The 27287-nt window shown below is 42.1% G+C and overlaps 1 protein-coding gene across 3 annotated transcripts in view; it reads right to left on the bottom strand.

Annotated features, from left to right (window-relative positions):
- The window catches only part of NALCN (sodium leak channel, non-selective), a 368383-nt gene that overhangs the window by 89194 nt on the left and 251902 nt on the right, over positions 1-27287 (bottom strand). For all 3 annotated transcript variants that reach the window (XM_089303460.1, XM_051849987.3, XM_089303461.1), the window contains one exon: positions 26509-26583. In XM_089303460.1, the coding sequence (XP_089159586.1) occupies positions 26509-26583 (75 nt within the window). The remainder of the gene's footprint in view (positions 1-26508; positions 26584-27287) is intronic.

Here is a 27287-nt window from a genome sequence, read left to right as displayed (position 1 = left end):
CAGAAATAAGTATGTGTTAATTCACGCATTTGTCCAGTCATTTGTTTGTACATCAACACTGTCATTTTTTTTTTTTTTGACAGGCAGAGTTAGACAGTGAGGGAGAGAGAGACAGAAAGGTCTTCCTTTTTCCGTTGGTTCACCCCCTAAATGGTTGCTATGGCTGGCGCGCTGCGCTGATCTGAAGCCAGGAGCCAGGTGCTTCTCCTGGTCTCCCATGGGGTGCAGGGCCCAAGCACTTGGGCCATCCTCCACTGCACTCCCGGGCCATAGCAGAGAGCTGGACAGGAAGAGGGGCAACCGGGACAGAATCCGGCGCCCCAACCGGGACTAGAACCCGGTGTGCCGGTGCCGCAGGTGGAGGATTAGCCAAGTGAGCCGTGGTGCCAGCCAACAATGTCATTTATAAATCCAACCCCATACACCAGGTTCCTAGCTCAGTTCTGGGAAAAAGAAAATAAGTTGCTGTATTGTAGCCAAGCAGATGGTTCTAGAAACAGACGATGATGATAAAATGCTATGCCTGCTCTGGCCGAGGCAGAAACAGAGTGCTTGGGAACGCAGAGCAAGGGGCGAAGGGAGAAAACGAAGGCGCACTTCTCCAGGAGCTTTCTGGAGCAGCTGAATGGCTACGCGTGGCAATGATAGGGACCTGAGGATTCTCGACGCGCCAGGACTGGCTCGCAGATTTTATGAGAATCCGATGACTTTAGACAGACACCAAGGGCCAGAGGGACATGGCACAAAATGACAAGACGGAGCTCTTTCCTGATCACCTCTTGGTCTCCTGAGGGGCCATCTCCCAGCAGTGCCTCCCTAGGCCAAGACACCACCCAGCCTTCTGCACCTGTTCCATTCTCCCCATCTGTTTGGGTGCCTTGCAGTCTGTTCTCCATCCCATGTTGTTACAGCAATCCAGCTTTCTGGAATAAAATCCTTCCGTGGAATGCTACTCCTCTTAAAATCTGAAATGGGCAGCCTGGACGCCACAGCCTGGTTGTGTCCAGCCTCAGCTTGCCAACGCCTCTGCCGTGCTCCAGATCCTCTGCCTCAGGACCTTTGCACCTGCTGTGCCCTCTGCGGGGGACCCTTCTCCTTCCCTCTTGAGCTTCACTAGCTTCTACTTGCTCTCCAGATTCCAGTTCCACCCACAACTCCTCAGAGCAGGCTTCTCTGAACAACAAGGTCTTCCTCTTACACGTTCGTGACAAGTGAGGGTGAACCATACCCTACTGCTGTCTACGTGGGTCAGAGCAGTGAGTGGGCAATTTCTTCAGCTCGACCTAACATAAATTGTATTAGATTCCTATGACTGCTGCAGCGGATGACTACAAGATTTGCAGCTCAAAACTAGGGAAATGTGTTCTTGTAGCTTTCTGCAGGCTGGAAGTCCAAAGCCCAGGTGTCGGCAGAATCCCTCCTGGCCTGTTCCTGGCTCCGGGAGTCCTTGACTTGCAGCTCTGCCCCTCTGGCTCTATCTCCGTTTTATGGCCTCTTCCCTGGGTGTTTCTGTGCCTTTGTAGCTGAATTTCTTCTTCTTTTTTTTTTTATAAAGACATCAGTTATTGGATTTAGGACCTGTCCCCAACCCAGGATAATTAACTGGTCACCTCTGCAAAGACCTAATTTCCAAAAGTCTCTTGAAGAGGTTCTGGCTCATGAATTTGACGGACTCTATTAATGCCATCACACACATCAGCATTTGAAATGGTATGTCATACATCCCTTTTCCCTAAGACTAGAAATCTCTGTGAGGGTTGAGACTGTGTGGGATTTTATTCAACATCCCATAGCCAGTAGCTGGCACAATACTTTGAGTCAATACAAAGGAAGCTAAGAAAATGTTTGTTGAGTCATTGTGTGAATCAGGTGGCAGAACTAAACTCTTTAGCAGACAACTGGAAAATTAAAGAGAATTTAGGTATATCCTGAAAGGTAGAGAGATAAGCATAAAACATCGACTGACTGATGGCATAAGTGTTGGATGTGGACTTCTGGTGCTCACAGACTCACAGAATGGAATAAATCACTCTTGCGACACACCTGAACCAACGTGTGTTGCTCATGAACTGATGACTCGGCAGACTAAGTTGAGATGGTGTAAAATTTTGTAAAGGGACATTTCAGGATGTGGTAAATTATATTTCATCAATTATCACATAATGTAATATCTAGCATATATAGGCTTAGTGATATTAAATAATCACCTTGTTTACATGTGTTCAAAATTATATATTTTTTAATTTATTTGAGAGAGAGAAAGAGAGAGAACACAAATGAACAAATAAGCTCTCATGTGCTGATTCACACCCTAAATGTCCACAACAGGCAAGGGAGGCTGAGTGAGGCTAAAGCCAGAGGCTTGGAACTCATCTTGGTTTCCCGTGTAGGTAGCAGACAAGTCTCTGAGCCATCACCTGGTTTTGCAGGGTGTGCTTTAGCTGGAAGGTGGACTTGGGAGAAGCCTGCACTTGACCTCAAATGTCCACTATGGGATGTGGGCAGCCCAAGTAGCATCTGAACTACCAGGTCAAATGCTCGCCCCTGCTTACAGGGATTTAAGTGGAGCTTATTCCACTTGTATTAGCGATATTGACACTCCTCAAAGCTAGGAAGCCCCCTGGTGGCGAGATTCCATGTTACATGCCCTTTCACGGCACCTTTCAGGGAGAAGAATTGTAATAAAGGTTCGTGAGTCACTTAGATCTCACCAGTGAGCCATCGTGCTGTAAAACGCCCAGGAGCAAATGAGGAGCTCTTTCTAATGACTCAGGAGGTTCCTCCTGCTGGTTCACTTGATTCATTCCCAAAAAGACCGCAATGGCCAACGCTGGACCAAGCTGAAGCCAGGAGTTGGACCCCACCCAAGTTTCCCACATGGGAGGCAGGGGCCCAAACATTTGGGCCATCCTCTGCTCCCTTCCCAGGCACATTAGCAGAGAGAGAGCTGGATCAGAAGCAGAGAGGCCAGGACTCAAACCATGCTGGTGTGGGGTACCTGTGTCACAAGTGGTGGCTTAACCCAGTGTGCCACAATGCTGACCCCTGGAGGGGCTTCCTACTGCAGAGCTCACAGAGAGGCAGCATCAAGTCACACACTCGGGGCCCTGCAAATCCTCCCTGCAGTACACACCTCCCCAGAATGGGTGATACCCACACTACAGCCAAGCCCTCGCATGCCCAGAGTAGCACCACTGGAAAGAGGACCAAACTGGAAACCATCCAAGCACCCATCAGCAGCGGCTTATTTAAAGATTCAAGCGAGTTAACTACAAGTCAACAAGGGATGCAGGTAAAATTCACAACATGACTTTGAGTGGAGGAAGCTGCACAGAACACAATGGTACTGCAGTGTACTGGGAGGTTCCACTGATCTTAAGCAAAATGCACCAACACTGGTCTATGCGGCTGAGTCAGCCCAGGGTGGCCAAAGTGTGACAAGAGGCAGCTGCTAGTGCACAGTCAGTATGTCTTGGCCTGGGTGCTGGATGTGTCATTTTGTCAGATTTCAGCAATAGGTGTTATGTTCAGAAAAGGGTTTTTAAATGGGCCGATGACGCAGCTGAGCAACATCATTTAATTCTTACTCCATCACCATCGATCAACTTAACCTTGACCATTTCTCCTTGCCAGCCCGTGATCCTGGCCAAGATACAAACAGTGGAAAAGGAAGAAAGGGGAACATGAGAGCTGGGCATGCATGTCTACAGGGCAGCACAGGCGAGGAGGAGGACACTGGCATAAATAAAAGCGCTTCATGTACGTTGAAGCCAGTGTGAAGTTTCTTTAAAACGTAATAAATTGGGATCCGACCTTTCACTCAAAGTCTCTTCGTTCATGCACTGAAGCACAGATTATTCCAAGATAAAATTTACTTTGATACAAATAAGTGAGTCGTATGGACCATCAGAACTGGATATGAATTCAGATCATCATAATCTCTCCCACCAAAAGTAGACCTTCTAATATACGGTAATTATAATTGTAACTGTCCACTTAAAAATATTTCAAAGATCATGATTCTTGAAGGCAGAGAATCCTAAGGTTTTATCCCTCATATTGAGAAACCTACTATAAAGAACAGTACAAAGGAAGGAGTTTATCATGGCTTTAACTGAGCATGAAGTCTGGCTATAACTGGTAGATCAGATGATAGTTTTCTAACAGATTCACATGTGGAAAAAAAATAAGCCACCCATTTGCAAAAAAAAAAAAAAAAAAAAGGGAATTGAGAATCAAAGAAACAAATTTCAAACCTTGGACTTTGAAAACACATAAATCATCTGAGCCCAGCGCCAGTCTCTGGCTCCACATCTGCCTCACAGAGATACCACGACACATGGGTGGGGTTGAAAGCTCACAGCTCTCCGTGGGCTTCTCAAGAGAGTTCGGGTGTAATTGCCCTGCGTGATACATGCCCTGCTCTGCCTGATGGCTTACGTCTTTCCCTATCTCAGCCGCTGCTTTCTTCCATTAAAACATTCAAACATCACGCCATCTCACTCCCTTTCTGAACACTGTGACAAATAACTGAATTGAAGGATAACATTAACTACAAATTTTTGTAATTTTTTGGTGTGCTTTCTTGAAAAGAAAACAATTTAAAAAGCATTCAGGCTTGGGAAAGAGTCTCATTTGAAATTCAAGTCCTTGCTAGCTTGAAAAATGTGTATAGCTTTGCAGGCTCCTGTAACTGGAGCATATTTGGATTGTATAGTACATGAAAAATGACCACAGTATGTTGGGTAAGAAAAGAGGACTTCTTTGTTATGTGGGGAAATTAAGGATGACTTCTCTTTGCTGCTCTTTTTGGATCTAAACATGACACAGCAGCTGAGAACACAGAATCTCCCTAGTGCCTAAACTAGTGTTTTTCCAAGAACTTTCTTTTGCTAATTTATAGATGGGCTTTTGCAACCCGAATGGCACAGCTTGTGGTTAAAATAGATGGGCTATCTGGAATACTGATCAAACATTTTTTTAAACATCCCTGTGTTAATATAAAACCTCCACGTACAGACAGACCGTCCTCACCAGCCTGTGATCCCAGAGTCCTTCTGGTGACGGGGTGGGGGATGGGTTGCAGGGAGGGGCAAGCCTTCCTTTTTTTGCTGTGGGAAGAGAGTGGCCGGCTCACATGCCTGCACAAACAGCCCTGGACACCTTAAAAGGGTTTCCTTTGAGAAGTGCTTAATTCTCCCCACACTTTTTACAAAAATATTTAATAAATCCAGGATTTCCAAAGCCAATGGCTTTTCCATTTCTTAGATACTTTACTCCAGCTATCCATGTAAATTGAAGAACTCATTTATTGTTTAGCCTCTGGGCCATAAAGGTCCCGTTTTTATATGATGGCTGGCACCAGAAAATGTTCCAAGTAATTCATAATCTCAGTTATGAGTACATGGTCTTGCCTTCTCTCCCTCTCTCAGCAGATTCTGATCTGCTACCCCTTTATCTGTAAGCCTGTACTAGTGTTCCTGTCACCCATGTGCGAGCCCTGGCTTTCTTCCTAGCTCCAGGCTTCTGCCTTGGTCTGGTTCTGGCTGCTGTGTGCATTTGGGAGGGAACCAATGGATGGGAGCTCTCTGTTGGAAGGGGCCATCACAGAGGCAAAATGGGTAAAGCCACTACCTGCAGTGCCGGCATCCCATATGGGCGCCAGTTCTAATCCTGGCTGCTCCACTTTCGCTCCAGCTCTCTGTTATGGCCTAAGAAAACAGTAGAAGATGGACCAAGTCCTTGGGCCCCTGCATCCATGTGGGGGACCCAGAAGAAGCCCCTGGCTCCTGTCTTTAGAGTGGTGCAGCTCTGGCCATTATAGCCATTTGTGGAGTGAACCATCAGATGGAAGACCTCTCTCTCCCTCTCTGTAACTCTGCTTTTCAAATAAATAAATCAATCTTATAAAAAACTAGCATATCTAATCGTATTGAATAAGTTTTTCTTATATTATTTCCCCTTAAAATTCCATTATTATTATTGTTTAGAGACGGTGGTGATGAATAAAGATTCCTGTTCTATGTTTTCATTTCTTGTGGCCTAAACCTCTGTATTTTCCATTGTACCTCTCTTGTGTTATTCGATGTAGACAGTTGTTCCATTAGGGATTGTACTGAGTCATAGACAAACGATCATTTTGATGAAAAATGCATTTTTTGCTCTGCTTCAGACAAAATCATATTAACATTCAATGAAAACAAGATCCTTGGTTCACATGGTGGGTTGAATATTCAGGAAGTCATAGGTAAAATGCCCATACCAAAGGGAAATAAACAAAGATAAACCAGTAAAAACAGTAAGAAGACATGGTTTTAAGTTTTTGTCCAGTTTTATAAGCTCTTAAGCTCTCTGGATTTCAGCATTCATAATGAAAGATGAGGACATTCGCTTTTTTCTAATAATGCCAGACATCTAAGTGAGATAGCACACTGCCTGCAATTTGCAGCACTCAGGGGAGATGTGCTATAGAACCCGAGTTATCGCTACACTGCAGGAATTGCAGCTCCACAAGAAAATGAATTCATCTGAGCACTGGGGCCAGGGTACGTGACGGCACCCATGTGCTGCGAGCCCCGCTCCTGCGTCTGGTCTGGGACCAGCTCAGCTGCTCCTACTCTCCAGCTTCTTCCTCTTGACTCTGCTCATTGGTTTATTTTTCTGAAGACTCTGAATTTAGGGCCTGCGCTCCTAAAAATCCTTTTATGTTGCCTCACTGAAAGCAATGTTTTCAAGCAATAGATGTCCTTACATCTCTGCGATCTTGTGCCTTTTGTTTTTTTCGCATGGAACGTTTTCTCCCACTTTCCTTACAGAACTCCGCTTGTTGTTGACACATCTGCCAGGAGGCCTGTCCCTAATCTGAATTAGGCACATCTCCCCCGGACAACCTGTGTTTTCTCCACCCTGGTGCTCAGCACCTGCGCAAGAGCTTTCTAATGACTTGTGTCTTTCCTCCATGTCAAAACCGTAATTGAGGACAGCACTCTGAGTGGCCTCCCATGGGACATTGACATACTTCAAGTGACAACATGTACAAACGATGCAAATGTCAACGCAGTCTCCTTAACAGGCTGAAGGGGATGGTGGAGGGTACTTCTCATCCCTTGCTACTCTTTTCCTATGTTCTCTACCGCATGGACTCAGCCATATGAGTCAGCACAAGCGGTTCTTCCCGTTTGTGATGAGTTCTACTAGTGGGGAAGATGGAAGAGGAGAGATGCCAAGTGACGCTGAATTTTCTATTGCAAACACAATAATAAAAAACACTTGGCTCCAGATGAAGTGTGTGCTCCTAACTTTTTAAAGATCAAAATGGGCCAATTAACTAACCTCCATACAACTTATTTATGATATACACCCCATAGATGAGTGCATCTTTGAACAAGGCACCACAGTGGGCAATTTATACATTGTGCTATTAGAGTTTGCTATAGAAGATTCTTATTCCATTACAAAGATACACTGCATTTCAAAGTAATTTTAGACTTATGTAAGAGTTGCAAAGATAGTACAGAGTTCTTGAACACCCTTGACCCAGATATAGCTTGTGGTGACATCTAACACAACCAGAGACCATTTAGCAACACTAAGAAATTAACCTTGGCTAAATACTTTTAACTACAGTGCAGAAATTATTTGGAAGACTAGAGTTACTACATGAAAACTCTTTTTCTTTTCCAGGATGTCACCCATGATGCCACATCATACTTCATTGCCGTATCCTTTTTTATTTACATGGTGGGGGGTGAAGGAAGGAGGGAGAGAGATTCCTGTCTGCTGGTTCACTCCCCCAATGCTCACAATGGCAAAGGCTTTTTTGCCACACATTTTTATGCTCCTTTTTGCTGTATAATTTCTCAAATTTTCCTTGTTTTAATGACCTTAATTCATAAATTAGGCACAATCAGTAATAATAAAATACAAAATTTTAATGTACTATTCTAAAAGTTATGTGAATGGTTTCTCTATCTCTCAAAATACTTTATCATATTTTTTCAAAGGAAGCATCTTGCAGCTTTTCTTTGGCATATCCAAGTTGCCAACACCACTACTCCTGCACTTAGGGGTCATAATTAAGTAAAGTAATGGATCCTTGAACACAAACACTGCAATACCAAGACAATATATTTGATGACTAATGAGTGTGTAGCTCATACAGTGTGGATACACTGAACAAAGGGATGATTCAGGTCCTGGTTAGGAGGAATGGAATGGTGTGAGTTTTCATCATGGTACTCAGAACTATTTCTGGAATTTTCTATCTTCTATTTTTAGACCATAATTGGCTGCAGATAAAAACCAAAAACAAGGAAAGTGAAACTACAAATAAAGGGAGACTACTGTACTGGTGTTTCTGGCCTCACTCAGTTGAAAGAGCTAGGAAATGTATGTATGAATATAAACCCATGTACACGCCACATATCTATACTTTGTTTTGTATATATTTACCTACGTATGTATGTATTTGTGCATCTTACATAATCATAGAACCATACCTATGTATTTATATGTGTACCTAGCTTAAAATAAGGTGAGTTCACTCCAACACTCCTACTCCAAGGACCTCCTTGGAGCATCTCCTTCTGCTTAGTTGTACTTCTATTTGTGACAGTATGAAACTGGTTTTCATTATTTATGGTAAGTTTCCTTATTTGTTGTACCTTGGTACATACAAAGTATCTTCAAAAAGTTAATGGAAAATGTATATTATGAAAAAAAATGCATAGATTATAAAATTCTTGCATTAAATAAATTTGTCTTTTAATTCATTTTCCACAAACTTTTTGAAGTGCTTTTGGGTAATGTGTAGGTAATAGTGTTTAACATAACACAAAAAGGACACTTTAAATTAGAGGTATAGGAAGATATACACTCTGCATTGAGATCATGGACCCCAACAGTGCTCTGTCCCCTTCAGTAATTCCTTTTCTGGCAAGAATCATGCATTTCCAAGTGTGACTCCTAAGCATGCTGTGGCTGACTGTAAAATTGTTAAATTTTGTGTACCTTGATAATAGGGTTTATTGGGCGCACTGTGAAAATTTCCATTTATCAACATGTTTTATGAAAAACAACATGGACATAGGGATTACATTTCTCATTTCCTATAAACAAACTAAGTAACTCTTTGGTTAGTATCAGAGCACAAAATATTCAATAATTCTGTGGCTGGGCATGAGAATGCCAGGGATTCACATCTCCTCCTGCACCTCACACTGAGCAGGTGCACCAAGTAGAACCTACCAAAAGGCCAACAGCAAAACCATTAATGCCCCATGACTGGAAAGCTGGATTATGAACAAAGAAAAATGACTAGTCACTATTATTAGGTAAACTCTAAAATTTTTGGTTAACTTTATTACAAAGTAGTCCAGTACAGTTCAGTCAGGAAAAGAAGGTAGGATCCCACAAAGCCAACACATGTAATGGTGATCCTTTTCTGTTAGTCTTGATCTATTTAAGCCAAAGGCTTCCTAAGAGAAAGGGAATGTTGCCTTCCCTGGGCCATTCTCCCACATCCCTCTCTGGTTGCAGCATCTCTATGTGTGGTCTCTGTCTCAGCATCTCTCTGGCTCCCGTCATCCTCTCTCATCTGTTATAGGAGCCACTGACAGACCCCTTTGCACTGCCCTAGGGAAAGGGTGGGGTCCCTAAAGTATTAATCTCAGATTTTTCTTGACAGCCCCTGAAAACTAAGAAGGCATGCTCTGGTTGGCCTTCATCTTCAGATTTTTTTTTTTTTTTGACAGGCAGAGTGGACAGTGAGAGAGAGAGAGAGACAGAGAGAAAGGTCTTCCTTTTGCTGTTGGTTCACCCTCCAATGGCCGCCACGGCCGGCGCGCTGTGGCCGGCGCACCGCACTGATCCGATGGCAGGAGCCAGGTACTTATCCTGGTCTCCCATGGGGTGCAGGGCTCAAGTACTTGGGCCATCCTCCACTGCACTCCCTGGCCACAGCAGAGAGCTGGCCTGGAAGAGGGGCAACCGGGACAGAATCCGGCGCCCTGACCGGGACTAGAACCCGGTGTGCCAGCACCGCAAGGTGGAGGATTAGCCTAGTGAGCCGCAGCGCCGGCTCATCTCCAGATTTCTTAAGGCCGCACTTGGACCTGTTTATGCTGCTCCCATCCTCACCATTCTTCAGAAGGAAGATGTCACCTTCTTCTAGCAATTATCCCACCTGGTCTAATCCAGTGGCTTGGAAAAGTATATCCACCACTCACTAAAAAACAATCAAGCAGGCTGCATAAACAGCCCAACAGGGATCGAGGCAGAGACAGTGTCACGAATGTGTTCATGTTAGTATTTAGGTCTGCACAGGTAAAAATCACTTTTCTATCTCTTCATCATTTCTTAACGTAGCTATGAAATTGTCTTTTTGTGATTCAGCAACTGTCAGATGCTGCATAAAACAAACCCAACTGCCGCACTTGTTTTCTCAGAATCATAACAACTGAGTTTCCCATTGTCTGTCATAAGAGCTGGGGGAAAAAGAGTGATTAAGTCACTCCTCATGATCACCATTGCTGCTTTTAATAGGACAGTGCAGTAAGTTTGCTATTCTCAATATTTTTATTCTCGTGACTAAAGGAAGTAAAATGAAAGAGCCTCCTGGTAGCTGAGCTGTCGGCTGTACTTGGAAGAGTTGAAGTTTGATTTTCTCTCCTGGCTCGGGCACATTTTCCCTAGAAACCTCACTTTGATTTTGTTCACTTGAAGAGTTATCTTGCAGAGCACTGAGCAAGAAATAATAAAAGTATGAGGGATCTTCAAAAAGTTCATGGAAATTCATATTATTCAAAAGCTACACATGGATCTCCAATTTGCTTATACCAAAATAAACACCTTGTAATTCCATTTGTACACAACCTTTGTGAAGTTCTCTAGTGATTCTGAACTAGCACAATTCAATACAATACACCCCACAACTCACCAAACTAAACACACATAGTCATAGGTGTGCAGTTTCTTGTTTATTCAATGATGAGAAAGACTTAAGCTAACATCAAAAGATTCTCTAACATCCAGTGCATGAGGCAAAGAATTAGTTTTCTAAATCAAAATTCTCTAAAGTGATCTGGTTCATCTCAGTCCTACACAGAGGGGAAATTTGGAAGGACACAAAGAGACCCTTTCCCTAAAAGCTTCCTATTAACATGGGATTTCTCTGACCAGCCATAGAGAGAAATGACTCCAAGTGCTGAGAAAGCTGCTCCAGGTTGCTTTGGACTGGTCTGGAATTCTAGAAGGGCACTCATGGTTCCTGTGGTTCCCAGTTCTTAGCTGTGTGACTTTTCATGTTCCCAAAGGAATCATTTCTTCTTTACGACAGAGAACAGCTTTGTTTCTTCTTCCAGAGAGGGCTGCCCCAACAAAGCAAAAATTGGGTGGCTTAAAAGAAGAGTAACCTGGTGATCCATAGTTCTGCAGACTCATCTAAGATCCAAATGCCAGCAGGGTAGATCCCTTGTGAAGTTCTGAGCTGGGGAAGAGGTCTATGCCACGGGTCTCTCCTGGTGACACAAGCGGTCCTTGCTGTTCCTTATACATGCATCACCCCAGTCTCTCCATCACCATGTGGCATCTCCCTCTGGGTCTGTGTCTCTTCTCACAAGAACACTAGTCATGATATTGGATCTGGGTCTGCTCTAATGAGCTCATCTTTAGATTATGACTGCAAAGACCCCATTTCAAACTGAGTCACATTCACAGGTACTGGGAATTAGGGCTTCAGAATATCATTTTAAAGTATACAGTTCAACTCCTATCAGGAAGACATTTATTCTAACCTCTATCTCTTCTGATGGGACTTCCTGAATATCCAACTTTCACCTATTTGAATCCAAAAATCCAATTGGCTATTTCCTTTTTTTTTTCACATTGACTTCCAGGTTGTTTTGATGCTGCTAATTGATATTTCCAAATTCTGAGCCTCTGCTGTGACCTTGTTGCTCAAATCTTGATCTTTCACTCTTAGATACTTCATTTCTTTAAACCAATCCTACTGCTGCTCATGCCTCTGGGTGACATTAAGAGCTTATTATAAAAAAATAAGTCTAACATGGATGGAAATATTTCAGAAGTAGATCAAGTGCCATAAAAGATGTTCTTTGTAGACTAATATTATGGAAAGTTATGAGCAGTGATGCAAGGGTCATCAAAAAGCTCACAGAAACTCAGATTATAAAAAAAAGCAATGTATGGATTTCAAAACAGTTTGCACCAACAGAAACTTGCCTTTGAATTCTATTTCCATGAACTTTTCCTAGTACCCTCAAAAGTAAATTGACAACCAAAGAATCCTCTCTGGCCAAAAGATTGAGAGTGGCTTCAAGCGGAGTTGGGCAGCATCCACAGATCTGAGTAAAACATAGAGGTTCCTGACCACCAGACACTAATGACTTCTATGTTCTTCAGGATATTGATTCTCTACCTCTTTGGGCAGCACAGTGTTTCCTGGAGCAGCAGGAATCCTAGCTCTCTGCTGCCTCCAGCTGTGTGAGCTGCTACCTGTTGACCTCAACATGCTGTACAAATAGCATTCTTCATGCATACCACAGGCACAGAAGGTTGGATAGCACTGTGGTAAAGGATGTTAACATACCTAAGGAAATGAAGAATCCAGCAGTAACTAGGTGTGCTGTCTGGAAACTTGTAAGTCTGCAAGGAAAGGTTGGCAAATCGTCTTTGCCTCCTTTCCTGTCATTCACTCTTCATCCGCTGCAAATCAACTCTGCACCATCAAAGCCCCCACGCCTGCCCTTACTGCCATCACCAGCCATCTCCTTAATGTTAATACAGTGATCATTGTAAGCATTTAAAAAATGTGGTAAAATGGCACATAACATACAGTTGAGCATCTTAGCCATTTTTAAGCGTTGCAGTTTAGCAGTGTTAGCAATAATCACATTTTGGTTTGAAGAGATACACAAAATTTTTCATCTTGCAAAACCAAAACTCTGAACCTATTGATTAACTCCCTTTATTCCTTTTCCCTAGTCCCTGTACTCATCTCCCTACTTCTGTGTGTATATTTTGATAACTTTAGATACCTAAGTGGAATCATACAGTATTTGCCTTTTTGTGCCTTGTTATTTCACTTATTATGATGAACTCAAGGTACATTCATGATTTAGCTTAGGTCAGAATTTCTATCCTTTTTCTGGCTGAATAATATTCTGTTGTGTGTAGATACATTAGTCTATTCACCAATTGATGGGCAATTTGGATTGCTTCCACCTTTTGGCCACATGAATAAAGCTGTAATTACAATGAGTATGCAAATACCTCCTTGAAATATTCTAATTTCAATTCTTTTGGATATATACCCAGAAGTCTATCATATCATATGGTAATTTCATTGTATACTTTTTAACAAACTGCCATACTGTTTTCCATAGTGGTAGTACCATTTAACATTCTCAACATTATTGAACAAATGTCCCAATTTCTTCATATCATTGACAAACCTTTTATTTAACTTTTTAAAAATATTGGCTGCTCTAATAGGGATCAAATGATATCTCATTGTGGTTTTGATTTGCATTTCTTCATCTTCAATGGTTAGTGACACTGACCATCTATTTTATTATTTGATAACATTTTATTATTTGATAACAAATATTGATATATTTGATTATATGATGGTCTTTTGTACATCATCTTCATAGAAATGTCTATTCAAGTCCTTTGACTATTTTTAAAACTTTTTTTTTTGCAGTTGAGCTCTTTATATAAGGGAGCTCTTCGTATATTCTTGATATCAACTGCTTACTATGATTTACAATTATTTTTTGCAATTCCATGGTTGGCTTTTCATGATAGATTATTTTCCTCTAATGAATGAAAGTTTTTAAGTCTAACTCACTCCCATAGATTTGCTTTTGTTGCCTGTGCTTTTGGTGTCATAAGGTTTATATTATCTACTTTGTGTTAATTTTTGTATATGGTGTAAGGTAAGGATCCAACTTCAACATTTTGCATATGGACATCCAGTGCATTATCCTTTCCCCATTGTGTGTCCTTGACCCCCTCATGGGAGAGCATTTGGCCGTGTATGTAAGGGTGTATGTGTGTGCCCTCAACTCTTTATTTTTTTAAAGATATATTTATTTGAAATGCAGAGTTACAGAGAGAGAGGGAGAGATGGAGAGATCTTCCATCTGCTGGTCCACTCCTAGTTCACTCCCAAAATTACAGCAATGGTAGGGCTGGACAAGGTCAAAGCCTGGAGTCTAAAACTCCATCTTGGTCTCCCACGTGGGTGGCAGGAGCCCTAGTTCTTGGGCCGTCTTCTACTGCTTTGTCAGGCACATTAGCAAGAAGCTGGATTAGAAGCGAAGCAGCCAGGACTTGAATTGGTGCCCATACGGGATGCTGGCATTGCAAGCAGTGGCTTAAGCTGCTGTGCCACAATGCCGGCCCCAGCCTCAATTCTGTTCCACAGGTCTGTCTTTATGTCAGTGCCATATTATTTTGTTACTACAGCTTTGTAATGTTCTAAAGCCAGGAAGTGTGAGGCCTCCAATTTTGTTTTGTTTGGTTTTTGATCAAAACTATTTTGATAACTTGCTATACCTGTGATTCCATATAAATTAAATTTCTTTTCTATATCTCTAAAATATGCCACTGGGATTTTGATGGGGGTTGTAATGGATTTGTAGTAGTTTGTAATGGATCTGGGTAGTACGGATATTTTAACAATATTAATGTCTCCACCAGCACCGCAGCTCAGTAGGCTAATCCTCCGCCTTGCGGCGCCGGCACACCGGGTTCTAGTCCCGGTCGGGGTGCCAGATTCTGTCCCGGTTGCCCCTCTTCCAGGCCAGCTCTCTGCTGTGGCCAGGGAGTGCAGTGGAGAATGGCCCAAGTACTTGGGCCCTGCACCCCATGGGAGACCAGGAGAAGCACCTGGCTCCTGCCTTCGGATAGGCGCGGTGCGCCGGCCACAGCGCGCCGGCTGCGGCGGCCATTGGAGGGTGAACCAATGGCAAAGGAAGACCTTTCTCTCTGTCTCTCTCTCTCACTGTCCACTCTGCCTGTCAAAAATAAATAAATAAATAAATAAAGTCTCCAATCCATGAACACTGGACGTCTTTCCATTTAACGGAGACTTCTTTAATTTCTCTCATCAATGTTTTCTGGTTTTTGGTATAGATGTCTTTTGCCTCATTGGTTAAGTTTATTTCTGAATATTTTATTCTTTTTCATACTATTATTCATGGAATTGTTTTCCATGGTAGCCATCTTGGACCTCCCTGAACTCTTTCCGGGTGATGATCATAATCTCCCGCATGAAACACTTTCAGTTTTGGTTTTGATGGCAAACATTTGGCTCTGCTGTGACGTCTCAGTCACATCCTGAGGTCTTCCTCACCAGCTCAGACCATCCATTTGTTGTCCCAAAGGGACCCATTTTCCAGTGCTGACCTCATGCTCTCCAATGGTTTAAATTACCATCTGAACGTTGATTTTATTTTCCTTTACAATACTAATTTTAGCCCTGATATTCCACTCAAGCTTTAAATTTTTTTTTTAATCTATCCATAGAGATTGTCTCATAGATGCAACCCAGTCATCTCATGGAAAATAGGATCACAGCCATGCCTCAAAGGAAACAAAGTGCCCATTCCTCTTTCTCCTGCATGCTCAGCGCACCTAGGAGAATTCAGAAACCCGGGCGATCGCCTTGTCTCCTGCCTTTCCTCACTTCCTCCATCCATCTAGTTACCAAATCCTCTCCTCTGCATTCTACCTCTCCGGAATTCTGGAATCTTTGTCTCCTTAGTTCAGGCTGCCATCACCACTTGCCTCCAGGTGCCCTCCTCTTCATGGCACACTGAAGCAAGAATGAAGGTCTGATTATGTTGTGGCTTAAACGCTGAGTGTTGCCCACAGCGTCTTGTCTGCTTATTTTTACAGCTCACTGTTTTCTCACCTGCTTGACATCTGAGTCACAGTGAACCAGTACCCAGAAAGACACCACACTTTGTTGCTCGCTTGGTCTCAAGTGCTTCCCTTCAGGTCATCGTCCTCCAACTCCCTTCATCTAGATCAGCATCACTCAACCTCTAGATTTCAGTCTATACTTGTGAGAAAATATCTGATTTTATAGTTTGCATTCAGTATGCTTCTTGGGTGCCTCTAAAACTTCTTACAATGATCATCCCTCAATCAAAAATGTTTGCCTATCACTTTTCTCCCTGTGCCTCACAAGATGAGGGTAGGGACACTGTCCTGGTCACTACATGTCCCTTGCCCCCAACACAATTCCTTCAGTATCCAGATCTCAGGCTTAAAAAATGAGTTTGTTCAGTCTCTGGGTCAGTAACAAATCTACTGTAAAAAGGATATCTCAGATGGTCTTCTATACCATTACATATTTGAAACACATTTCCCCTCTCTCCCCCATACTGATTCCTGGCTCACAAAGCTGTACTCTGATTATAATTTGGCTCCCTGCCTATACACTCACAAGGAGATAATACACTGATCTATCAATTAGATAAGCTACTCATTTAATCTACTTTCTAGATATGCTTCTTAATATGAATGAAGTAGCTGAATATGAACGAAAGCTCCAGGTTGTATCAGTCAGGATTAGCCAGAGATTCAGAACCAATAGTATGTCTATAAATATTTATTAGAAGGTCTTGTCTTTCATGGTATGGAGATCACGGAGTCTTACAAGCTTCCATCTGCAAGCTGGACACCTAAGACAGCCAGCACTGCGGGTTGAATGCCCGAGAGCACGTGATCAGATGGTGTTAAGTTTCAGTCTGGATATGGAAGCTTCCAAACCGAGAGTCCTGGGGGCAGGAGCTCCCATACCCAGCCCAAGCCATCAGGCAGAGTGGATTCAACTTTCTTTCATCCTTTTGTTCTATTTGGACCCTCAAAGGAGTTAATGCTCAGCTCCACTGGGGAAGGGGATCTGCCTTACTCAATGCAAATGCTATTCCCTTCTGCAAACACCCTGCAGACCCACACAGACACAATATTTGGCCAGCAGTGTGGTGATCCCTTAGACCAGTCTGCTCGATATGTGACACCAACATAAACAGGGTGAGACTGAATAAAAACACTAAACCTAAGCTCATGAGTTGTCAAAAAAGGGATATAAGATTTTGCTGTTTTTATTTAAAAAATTACTGTCAACCAGAGACAGAAGCTTCTGTATCCATCTATCCACCACTGCACTGGACTCCATCAAAGACCACACTTCATCAAGTCTGAACTGGGATTCAAATGAGATTGGAGAGAAAGCCAGAGAAACGGCTTTTAATTTCACAGCTTTGACTTTAATCTAAAAAGACTATCTATACTTCCCTTTTCAACAATTCTTTCCCCGAGGCTTCTCTGTGGGTTTTTTTTCTTCCCCCCTCATCGTTTAATGAATTTTCTACTGCTTAAAAGAAAACCCTTTCTATCTGTCTTGCACTGAATTTGCAAAAATCATTAAAGCTGCAAGAATTCTCATATTCAAAGTTTACAAAGCACCATCTCCATTCCCCAGTATTATTCCTACTCCACAGAGCTTCTAGACCTTCATCTCTTACCGCTGTGCACAGGACCGTTTTAGGTCAGGAGTTATTTTTTTTAAGCCCCTACCCACTGAATTGGCCTCTCAGCAGTTCACGACCATCATGCATTCACAGACAATACCATGCAAAAAGTCATTTAAAGATATATATTTTCCAGGTCTTGTACTGGGTTTAGGGAATGCTTAAAGGAGAAGTCTGGTCTTTTTTTTCTGACAGGCAGAGTTAGTGAGAGAGAGAGACAGAGAGAAAGGTCTTGCTTCCGCTGGATCACCCCCAAATGGCCGCTACGGCTGGAGCTACACCAATCCGAAGCCAGGAGCCAGGTGCTTCCTCCTGGTCTCCCACGCGGGTGCAGGGCCCAAACTCTTGGGCCATCCTCCACTGCCTCCCTGGACCACAGAAGAAAGCTGGACTGGAAGAGGAGCAACCAGGACTGAACCCAGCGCCCCAACTGGGACTAGAACCTGGGGTTCCGGCGCCGTAGGCAGAGGATTAGCCTAGTGAGCCGTGGCGCCGGCCAGAAGTCTGGCCTCTTGAACAGGCTATAGGGCAGCTGTCAGGAGATTGCCACTGCTATATTGCTGCTCAGAATCAACCGTATCTTAACAGGAATTTTTATGGGGACCCCCCTGATTGGCGTGGCATTTTGAATGATTTATTTTGAAGAGTGACAAAAGGAAAGCCGCATCAGTGGTCAGCACAGCACACACTGGTGGTATACTGGAGAAGATGTGGTGGGGATATGCAGTGATGTTGAAATTCATCCCCTTTTATTTCCCCTGTGAGCCCTATCTTCAAAAAAAGTCCTATTTTTTCGCACCAAAATGCTTTGAGGCAATGAGAAATTCACTGTTGCCTTTCTTCTTCTTAAAGGAAGGCCAACATGCAGGGACTTCAGAGCTTCAGAATTAAGGAAACAGCACTGCCATCTACAACTTGCAGACTGCTGGCCAGGAATATGAAGCCTGGCATTCTGCTTAGCACGTGTGGCCTTATTCTGTGAGTGCAAGACTCTCCTTAGCCCTCCCGAAGTGTTAGGCTGCACAGTTTCTCATGAGGACAGCGGCTGGAACCTACTGCCTAAAACAAGGAGGGCACAAAGGAAAGTAGGAAGAGGTGCCAGTGTCCTGTCTCTACCAGAGGAGAACATGACTGGTGACACACAGCATCTTTGTCTTCATGGAACTTCAAATGACCTGAACAGCTCCTGTGACCTTTGACATTTGGCCTCTGGACCTGGTCATCTTCCTATCTCTGGATTTGCTCATATCCTTTCCCCTTCATCACATACTGCTTCCAATAATGGTTCTATGCCTTCCTTTCCTTTCTCTCCCTCTTCCACTCTAATTTGGCCCTCATCCTTTCAGGCTTCCTACCCTCACCTCACATCCGGGGCAGCCTGATGGGGGCACTTCCTCCCCGAGGCATCAGTACTGCTTTCTCCTCCTCTGTGGCTTCAGTTTGCTGTGTTTTCAGAAGTAGCCGGCTCTGGCTTCTACTGCTCTTGAAAAATGACTGTGGACCAAGTTCCAAATGTGGCTTCTACTGCTCTTGAAAAATGACTGTGGACCAAGTTCCAAATGTAACACCAGGGTTTTTAGCACATGCAGAGAAAGTGCATGAAAAGTCTCTGGATGCCTCGCGGAAAGGCTGAAGTGTGGCCAGAGTACTATGCCTGTGTCTAAGAGGGACCAGTTCTCCCAGGGGCGCCTTGGGCAGCATTTGCTAGCACATGGAGGAGTCATAACTCCAGGGACTCTGATCACACCATATGACTTTTGAGGTGAAACAAAGAACTTTTTATTATTATTACTTTTTTTGACAGGCAGAGTTAGACAGTGAGGGAGAGACAGGGAGAAAGGTCTTCCTTCCGTTGGTTCACCCCCCAAGTTACTGCTACAGCTGGAATTACGCTGATCCGAAGCCAGGAGCCAGGTGCTCCCTCCTGGTCTCCCATGTGGGTGTAGGTCCCAAGCACTTGGGCCATCCTCCACTGTCTTCCCAGGCCACAGCAGAGAGCTGGACTGGAAGAGGAGCAACCGGGACAGAATCCAGTGCCCCAGCTGGGATTAGAACCCAGGGTGCCGGTGCCACAGGTGGAGGATTAGCCAAGTGAGCCATGGTGCCAGCCAAGAACTTTTTTGAATAGCTCTAATAACTGACTTGCTTAAGGCATCCCCACTTCTCAGAAAAAGGAACCTCACTCCAACAGTTAGTTGGTGACTACAAGGAGGCCTCTGCCATGTACAGCACTGTTATTTAGAAATAATTAGCAGTCTGCTGAGTGAGCTTACACAACGCACACGGCTCATGCTTGAAGTCAATGGTGCTGTCCCTTGATCCACTATGGTTTATAGGGTGAGAAGCTGTGCTTTTGGTCTACATTGCCTGGATCTGAATTCTAGCCTTGACTTGGCTGTGTGGCCTTGTGCCAGTGATTTAAATTGTCTATAACATGGATATCACAATAATACTTGCACTGAATAGTTGTTCTGAGAACTAAGTTAAACTATAAAGCACTTAGGATGCTAGTACACAAGATGTGGAGTAGGGAGGGAGCTTAATGCTCTAGTCTAGAAGAAGATAGTTTAAAAAAAGTGGAGAGAGTGCAGTCTCAGGGAAGAGTTAGGGAGAAAATAGCAGAGAAAAATCTAACAAAATTAGAGGGACACGGTGGACCTACCTGGAGAGCCGTGGACACCCACAATTCAGGACTCCAAGAGCCTAGAGCCTACACACCAGCATTGGACAGTAAGGTGAGAACAGACTGCAGCAGCCCAAGCCACTGGCAACAAAGCTGCAGGAAGAGCCTAGAGGGAACCTGGCTTGGAGCTCCATGGAGGATAGTGTACCTGCCAAACTAGAGGAGAAAAAAAAAAGGACAGACACGTTTCTTTCTCTCTGATCATTTTACAATGGCATCCTGTAACAAGCCGACAGAGCTGGTGCCATTTTGGACATATGTAACAGCTGTGCCAGCTCGTGTCTGTGCCTAGCAACCAGCTGAGTGTAGACTCCTGACTCTGGGGGGGAGAACTAACTGAGGGCTTGGAGCCTATGACTGTGTGAGGCTTCTGTGCCAGGACTATGAAAAAAACTGAGGGTTTGTGGGAAGACTCAAGGTGTGGCTGGGACTTTGGGCAGTCACAATGGGAGAGGCCACACGCTCAGGGCTTCCTGGTTACCTGGTGAGAGTCATTGCTGGGGAATCTGAATTTACACTGAAGACTGCACAGATCCTTTGTGTGGTCCCTGGGACAGAGTGGAAAAATATTATACCCGCTGGGGCTAGCACTCAGGTACTGGTCTCCTTTGAGGGGAAGAGCTCAGATGAGAATAAAACTTCCCTTCTGATTAAAAAAAAAAAGAAGAAGAGATGTCAAACACCTTGTCAAACCTGGGTGTACCACTTTAGGCACACCATTAACTTTGGAGAATTGAACAGAGCTCCTTGGCCACATCCACTACAAGCCTCTAGATAGTCACTGAAAGTAGATACTCCACTTATCTACAGAGTCATAGTACAAACATAAAAGTATCCACAGGAAAAAAAAAAATCAAATGCCAAACAACAAACACACCATTTCAAGAAACAAGAATAAGGAAGACAACATGATGCCCTCAAAAGAACACAACACTTCAACACTTGATTGTGAAGATGATGAGATAGAAGAAATGCAAGAAATGGGATTCAAAAAATTGATGATAAAATTACATAGATCTGCAAAGAGATCAAGAAATTCCACAACAAAACGAACAACCCAGTTAACAGATGGGCCAAAGACTTAAATAGACATTTTTCAAAAGAGGAAATCCAAATGGCCAACAGACACATGAAAAAATGTTCAAGATCACTAGCAATCATAGAAATGCAAATCAAAACCACAATGAGGTTTCACCTCACCCCGGTTAGAATGGCTCACATACAGAAATCAACAAACAATAAATGCTGGCAAGATCTGAGGAAAAAGTTACCCTAATCCACTGTTGGTGGGATTGTAGACTGTTAAAGCCACTATGGAAGACAGTTTGGAAATACCTCAGAAATCTTAATATAGACCTAGCATATGAGCCAGCCATCCCTCTCCTTGGAATTTACCCAAGGGAAATTAAATTGGCAAATAAAAGAGCTATTTGTACCTTCAGATTTATTGTAGCTCAATTCACAAAGCTAAGACATGGAATCAACCTAAATGCCCATCAACTGAACTGGATAAAGACATTATGGGATATGCACAATATGGAATACTACACAGCAGTAAAAAAAATGAAATCTGGTTATTTGCAACAAAATGGAGGAATCTGGAAAACATCATACTTAGTGAAATAAGCCAGTCCCAAGGGACAAATACTTATGTTCTCCTTGATCTGTGAGAACTAATAGAGGATCTAAAATGAAATCTGTAGTAGTGAAATTGACACTTCGAAAAGGGGTGATTTGAGCTACCCTTGTCTTGACTATTAAGTAACAGTTTCTTTTTTTTTTTTTGACAGGCAGAGTGGACAGCGAGAGAGAGACAGAGAGAAAGGTCTTCCTTTTGCTGTTGGTTCACCCTCCAATGGTCGCCGCGGCCAGTGCACTGCAGCCGGCGCACCGTGCTGATCCGATGGCAGGAGCCAGGTGCTTATCCTGATCTCCCATGGGGTGCAGGGCCCAAGCACTTGGCCATCCTCCACTGCACTCCCTGGCCACAGCAGAGAGCTGGCCTGGAAGAAGGGCAACCGGGACAGAATCTGGCTCCCCGACCGGGACTAGAACCCTGTGTGCTGGCGCCGCAAGGTGGAGGATTAGCCTAGTGAGCTGTGGCACTCTCCCGTTTCATTTTCTTTATCTTTTTTTCCTGCATACTCTTTGTTGAAGTCTTTATCCATAGAATTAATCATATGTGTATAAATTCAATTGAAAATAGATCTCTGTAAAAAATAAGAGTAGGAATAAGAGAGGGAGGAGGAAATTTATAACTGTAAAGCTGTATAGTTCTGCATACATTCCTATGGACTTACTTCTAAGGGTACAGTTTAGAAAATTGTCATGGGACTCTAAATCCCATTAAGCTTGATGGCAAAAATGCCATCTTAATTGTTAAAGTGATCATATTAAGAGTTAGGTGAACATATAGATAGGATTAAGTGTTAAAGATATCATATAACAAGGATCAAGTGCCTGGTAATAACAATAGATAGATTTAAAAATGAGATTATGTCTAACATGAGAAGCAGACTCACAGAATGATAATCGCTTCCAATAACACTCTGACCTCAGAATCAGCCCTTAAGACTTCCTGTCTGCCTGAAAAGCCTGTGAGAGCATTTCAGGCATGGAAAACGAAGACACTGTGGCAAAAAATATTCTACATGAAGGATCTCTGTGAGAGAGACCCCAGTAGAAAAAGTGGTCCTCAAAGGATGCATTTTTCTCCAAAGGGAGGAGAGAACTTCCACTTTGCTTATGGCCTTGTTCAAACAATGACAGAGTTTGTAGACTCAATAGACTCCCATAGCCTAGGCAGCTCATGTCAAGAGCCTTGGCTGGTCACTGGCATCATACGTAAGAGTGTTAATTGTTAAATTAAATAGGAGTCACTGTGCACTAAACTCCCCATGCGGGATCTCTGTCCCCAATGAATTGTATTTAGAGTTAACTGTAAAACTAGTTCTCAGTTTCTTTCTTTTGTGTGTGTGTGCAAATTCTTGAAATCTTTATTTAGCATAGAGTTATTCTTCTGTGTACAAAGTTAATTGAAATTGAATCTTAATGGAGAATGCGACTGGCAATGGGAGAGGGAGAAGGGTTAAGAGTGTGGGTGGGAGCCATACTTATGAAATTTGTATTCCTTAAAAAATTAAAAAATAAATTTAAAAAGTGTATGCTAGTATAATCTCATCAAGAAAAAATTATCTTATTCATCTTTGAATCCATAGATTCTAGACAGTAGATGGCATGTAATAAAATAAGGTATATTTGCTAATAAAAAAAAGGTATAAAGTGCCTTGCATGAGGAAGTATTCAACAGTACCACTGGTAGCCATAATACCCTATACACTCGTTGACAGAAATGAGTATAAGGCAAATAAAGGTTTGATCTGAATGAAGACCGAATTTGGAATACTTACAGCTTCCTAGAGCTTGAAATTTTAGAAAAACTAAATTCTTTTTCCCCCTTATATTTCCTCTATTCTATTCTCTACCTGGGAACAATAAAAATAGAGGATATGTATTTAAATCTTAAAGGTTGGATTGGTATATGGAAAGCAAATAAACAATTAATTCAGGTATCATTTTTAATGGAAGTTTAAGAAAAAAAATTTTTACACAGAAGCAGTGTAAAATTTCAGGTACCCACATTATTATACACATGTATGTATGAAATTGCATGCAAATGTGTATGTGTTGGTGTGTGCATGTTCTGAGAATTAGGTAAATGAACCCTACCTCTAGGCAAAGTTCACTGGAGTTAAGGAAACCAGGTACATTAGTTACTAATAACTAGAGAAAATAAAAACATTCTTATATTAAAATAAACTAGGAATATTTTAACTTTGTATAACAATACATGCTCCAACAAATTTCAAGTGTGAAATTGATAGATGAATTTAACAGGTAGGCAGTTTCAGTCCAATCATGAATAAAGAACAATGTGAAAAGTACTAATGAAAATGAAATTGCTGCTGTATGTGTGATTGGAGTTGTCAGTGCTGAAGTCTTTCTAAATATTCAAAGAAGAGACTCAAAACTGCAGGTTAGTACAATTGGATAATCAATTCTCATGTACAGAATTTCCAAAAACAAAGCATCACTAATATCTAACAAGTGATTAAATGAAAACCATTTATAGTTAATGATATACTCAACGCACCATGTACTTTATTAACACTTTATAGTCCAGAAAATAAGTTAGATTCCAAGTCAAGTCCTAAGCTTTTTACTTGATAAAAATTAAATGAAACCCAAAGTGATCCTTAGATAGATCCTTAGACAAACCAAAAAAAATTTTTATAAAGTTATATGTATATATTTTTATATAAAAATAAATTAAAATATTGAAAAAAAAAACACTGGGAAATATTTTCACATTTGACTTCATGAATTTGAAAAAAATTGCTACATATAAATTTATTTTTCTGATTTCTTAAAAAAAAACTATTTTACAAATATGGGTTGGAATTGCATAGCGTTTTACTTGGCAAAAGGTATTTTAGAACCATAATGAACCTGACAGTAGCACACAGAAACAATAGAATATTTTCATTTTATGTGTAGAGTATATATTTTAATGTACTCTATCAGATGATATTCAAATTCAATGCATAATGAATATGGTATAAAGGAAAATCCACATGTATATAGATTTGTCAAGTATGATTTAATATGGATACACACCAAAAGATTTGTATTGGTGATGTCTAATTTTACTATTGATGAGTTTCAATGCTGAACCCACATATCACATGTTTTTTCCTACAATGAATTTATGCCATCAAAGCACTCCTAACTCTGGTTTGAAGAATTCATTTTTTTCCAACACAAAGTGAAAAGATCTGGAAGAAGCCATCTCCACCCACCAGATACCTCTTTGTCTGTGTAGCTGCAAGACATTAAAGAACTCAAAATCTGTCTTAGTTTCTCATCATTAGAACCTTTATATTAAATACTTTTTATCCTTATTAGTATCCTTGGTTAAATGCATAGGCTTTGGAGAAAAATGATAATAAAATGAAATGTCTAAAGTGACCATTAGATATCTAAAAACAAATATAAAAAAATTCAATAGGTTCTATTTTTTATTAAAATATAGACAGCTATTGGAAATTCTGAACGTTTAGGGCCTTCATATAGATTCCAGACAGAATTCTTGTAGAGCCTCGTTTCTATCTGCTAACATCCCAACTACCCTTGCAATGTCTAAGGAGTGTTCCTTTCCCACACCAACTCTACTTATCATAGAGACCAGAATCTTTGAAAGAGCCAAAGATTTGAGCAACCAGGGCATGGTAAGCCTGCCTGTGTTTTTTCTTTCATTAAAAACATAACCTTCACCCATGTCCATTTCCATTCTGGGGGGAGAGTCATCACTGCCCTGGCAGCCATTCTGTCTTCATACTTCACTAGGTACACATCTGATCATTTATTTTATCTAATGGCTTGCAATCACAATGGACATCCAGACTAAATTCTCTTTCAGCACCTAGAGGTCAGGTAAGTTAATGTTGAATGCATTTATATCAAGGATCAAGAGTATGAAGCCGGCGCCCTGCTCACTAGGCTAATCCTCCGTCTGTGACGCCGGCACCCTGGGTTCTAGTCCCAGTCAAGGTGCCGGATTCTGTCCCAGTTGCTCCTCTTCCATTCCAGCTCTCTGCTGTGGCCCGGGAAGGCAGTGGAGGATGGCCCAAGTGCTTGGGCCCTGCACCTGCATGGGAGACCAGGAGGAAGCACCTGGCTCCTGGCCTTGGATCAGCGCAGCACGCCAGCCACAACACGCTGGCTGTAGCGGCCACTTGGGGGGTGAACCAACGGCAAAGGAAGACCTTTCTCTCTGTCTCTCTCTCTCACTGTCTAACTCTGCATGTCAAAAAAACAAAAACAGAAAAAAAGAAAAATAAACAAAAAAGAGTATGACACACAATTAGGCAAAACGGCAATCTGGCCCTAAGCATTTAATTGCCAACAGCATTCATTTAATGGCAAAAAAATGATCTCCAAATCCAATATACTGTTATTCTGATCTCATTTTTATTCAGTAACATAAAACTATCTCTAGGATTATTCATAGAGCAATATAACATTTTTCTTGTTTATATTAGATAATAGCTAAAAGAATACCATTCTGACAACTCATTTTGTCTTAATTTATTAAGTTTTATTATTTTTACTTTGAAGCTCAAACTCAGTATTTCCTATAAGCACATGTTGCTCTTATTTTTTAAAATGCAGGTTTAAAAAATCCCCAATGTTACTTACTTGTTTTAGCTTCTTTAGATCTTCATCAAGTTCTAAGTTGTCCAAAATTACAGCAACAAACAAACTCAGGAGGATCTACAACAAAATGGTTACACAACAATGAGAAAACCCACATGCCATAAGTATTAAAACATTATTATTTATGTGAAACAGAGTATCTACTCAACATATATTAGAGAAAGAATTCATTCTATGAAAAATAAACATTCAGTGATGAATCAATGCCTAGATAGTTAAGGCATTTACCAGAGCACATAAAAGGAAAAGGATATATTAACTGAAATGAGCAATATAAAACTATAATTTGCTTTCTGAAGACAATATAAAAGGAAACTAAAAGTTGTTTTAACTCAACAGTCTCACTTCTGAGACCACGTTGTAAGGAGGTAATGTGAAGTATTGATGAAAAGTTTAATATATGGCCAGTGCTGTGGCTCAATGGGCTAGTCCTCCGCCTGCGGTGCTGGCACACTGGGTTCTAGTCCCGATCGGGGCACCGGATTCTGTCCCGGTTGCCCCTCTTCCAGGCCAGCTCTCTGCTGTGGCCCAGGAAGGCAGTGGAGGATGGCCCAAGTCCTTGGGCCCTGCACCCCATGGGAGACCAGGAGGGGCACCTGGCTCCTGCCTTCGGATCAGCGCGGTGCACTGGCTGCAGCGCGCCAGATGCAGCGGCCACTGGAGGGTGAACCAACGGTAAAGGAAGACCTTTCTCCCTGTCTCTCTCTCACTGTCCACTCTGCCTGTCAAAAAAAAAAAAAAAAAGTTTAATATACAAAGGT

The sequence above is a fragment of the Oryctolagus cuniculus genome, chromosome 9, assembly GCF_051225735.1.
Source record: "Oryctolagus cuniculus isolate XC-2025 breed Fujian yellow rabbit chromosome 9, ASM5122573v1, whole genome shotgun sequence".
Lineage (NCBI taxonomy): Eukaryota > Metazoa > Chordata > Mammalia > Lagomorpha > Leporidae > Oryctolagus > Oryctolagus cuniculus.
The sequence above is the reverse complement of the archived record's forward strand: the minus strand, read 5'-3'. Positions and strand labels throughout refer to the sequence as shown.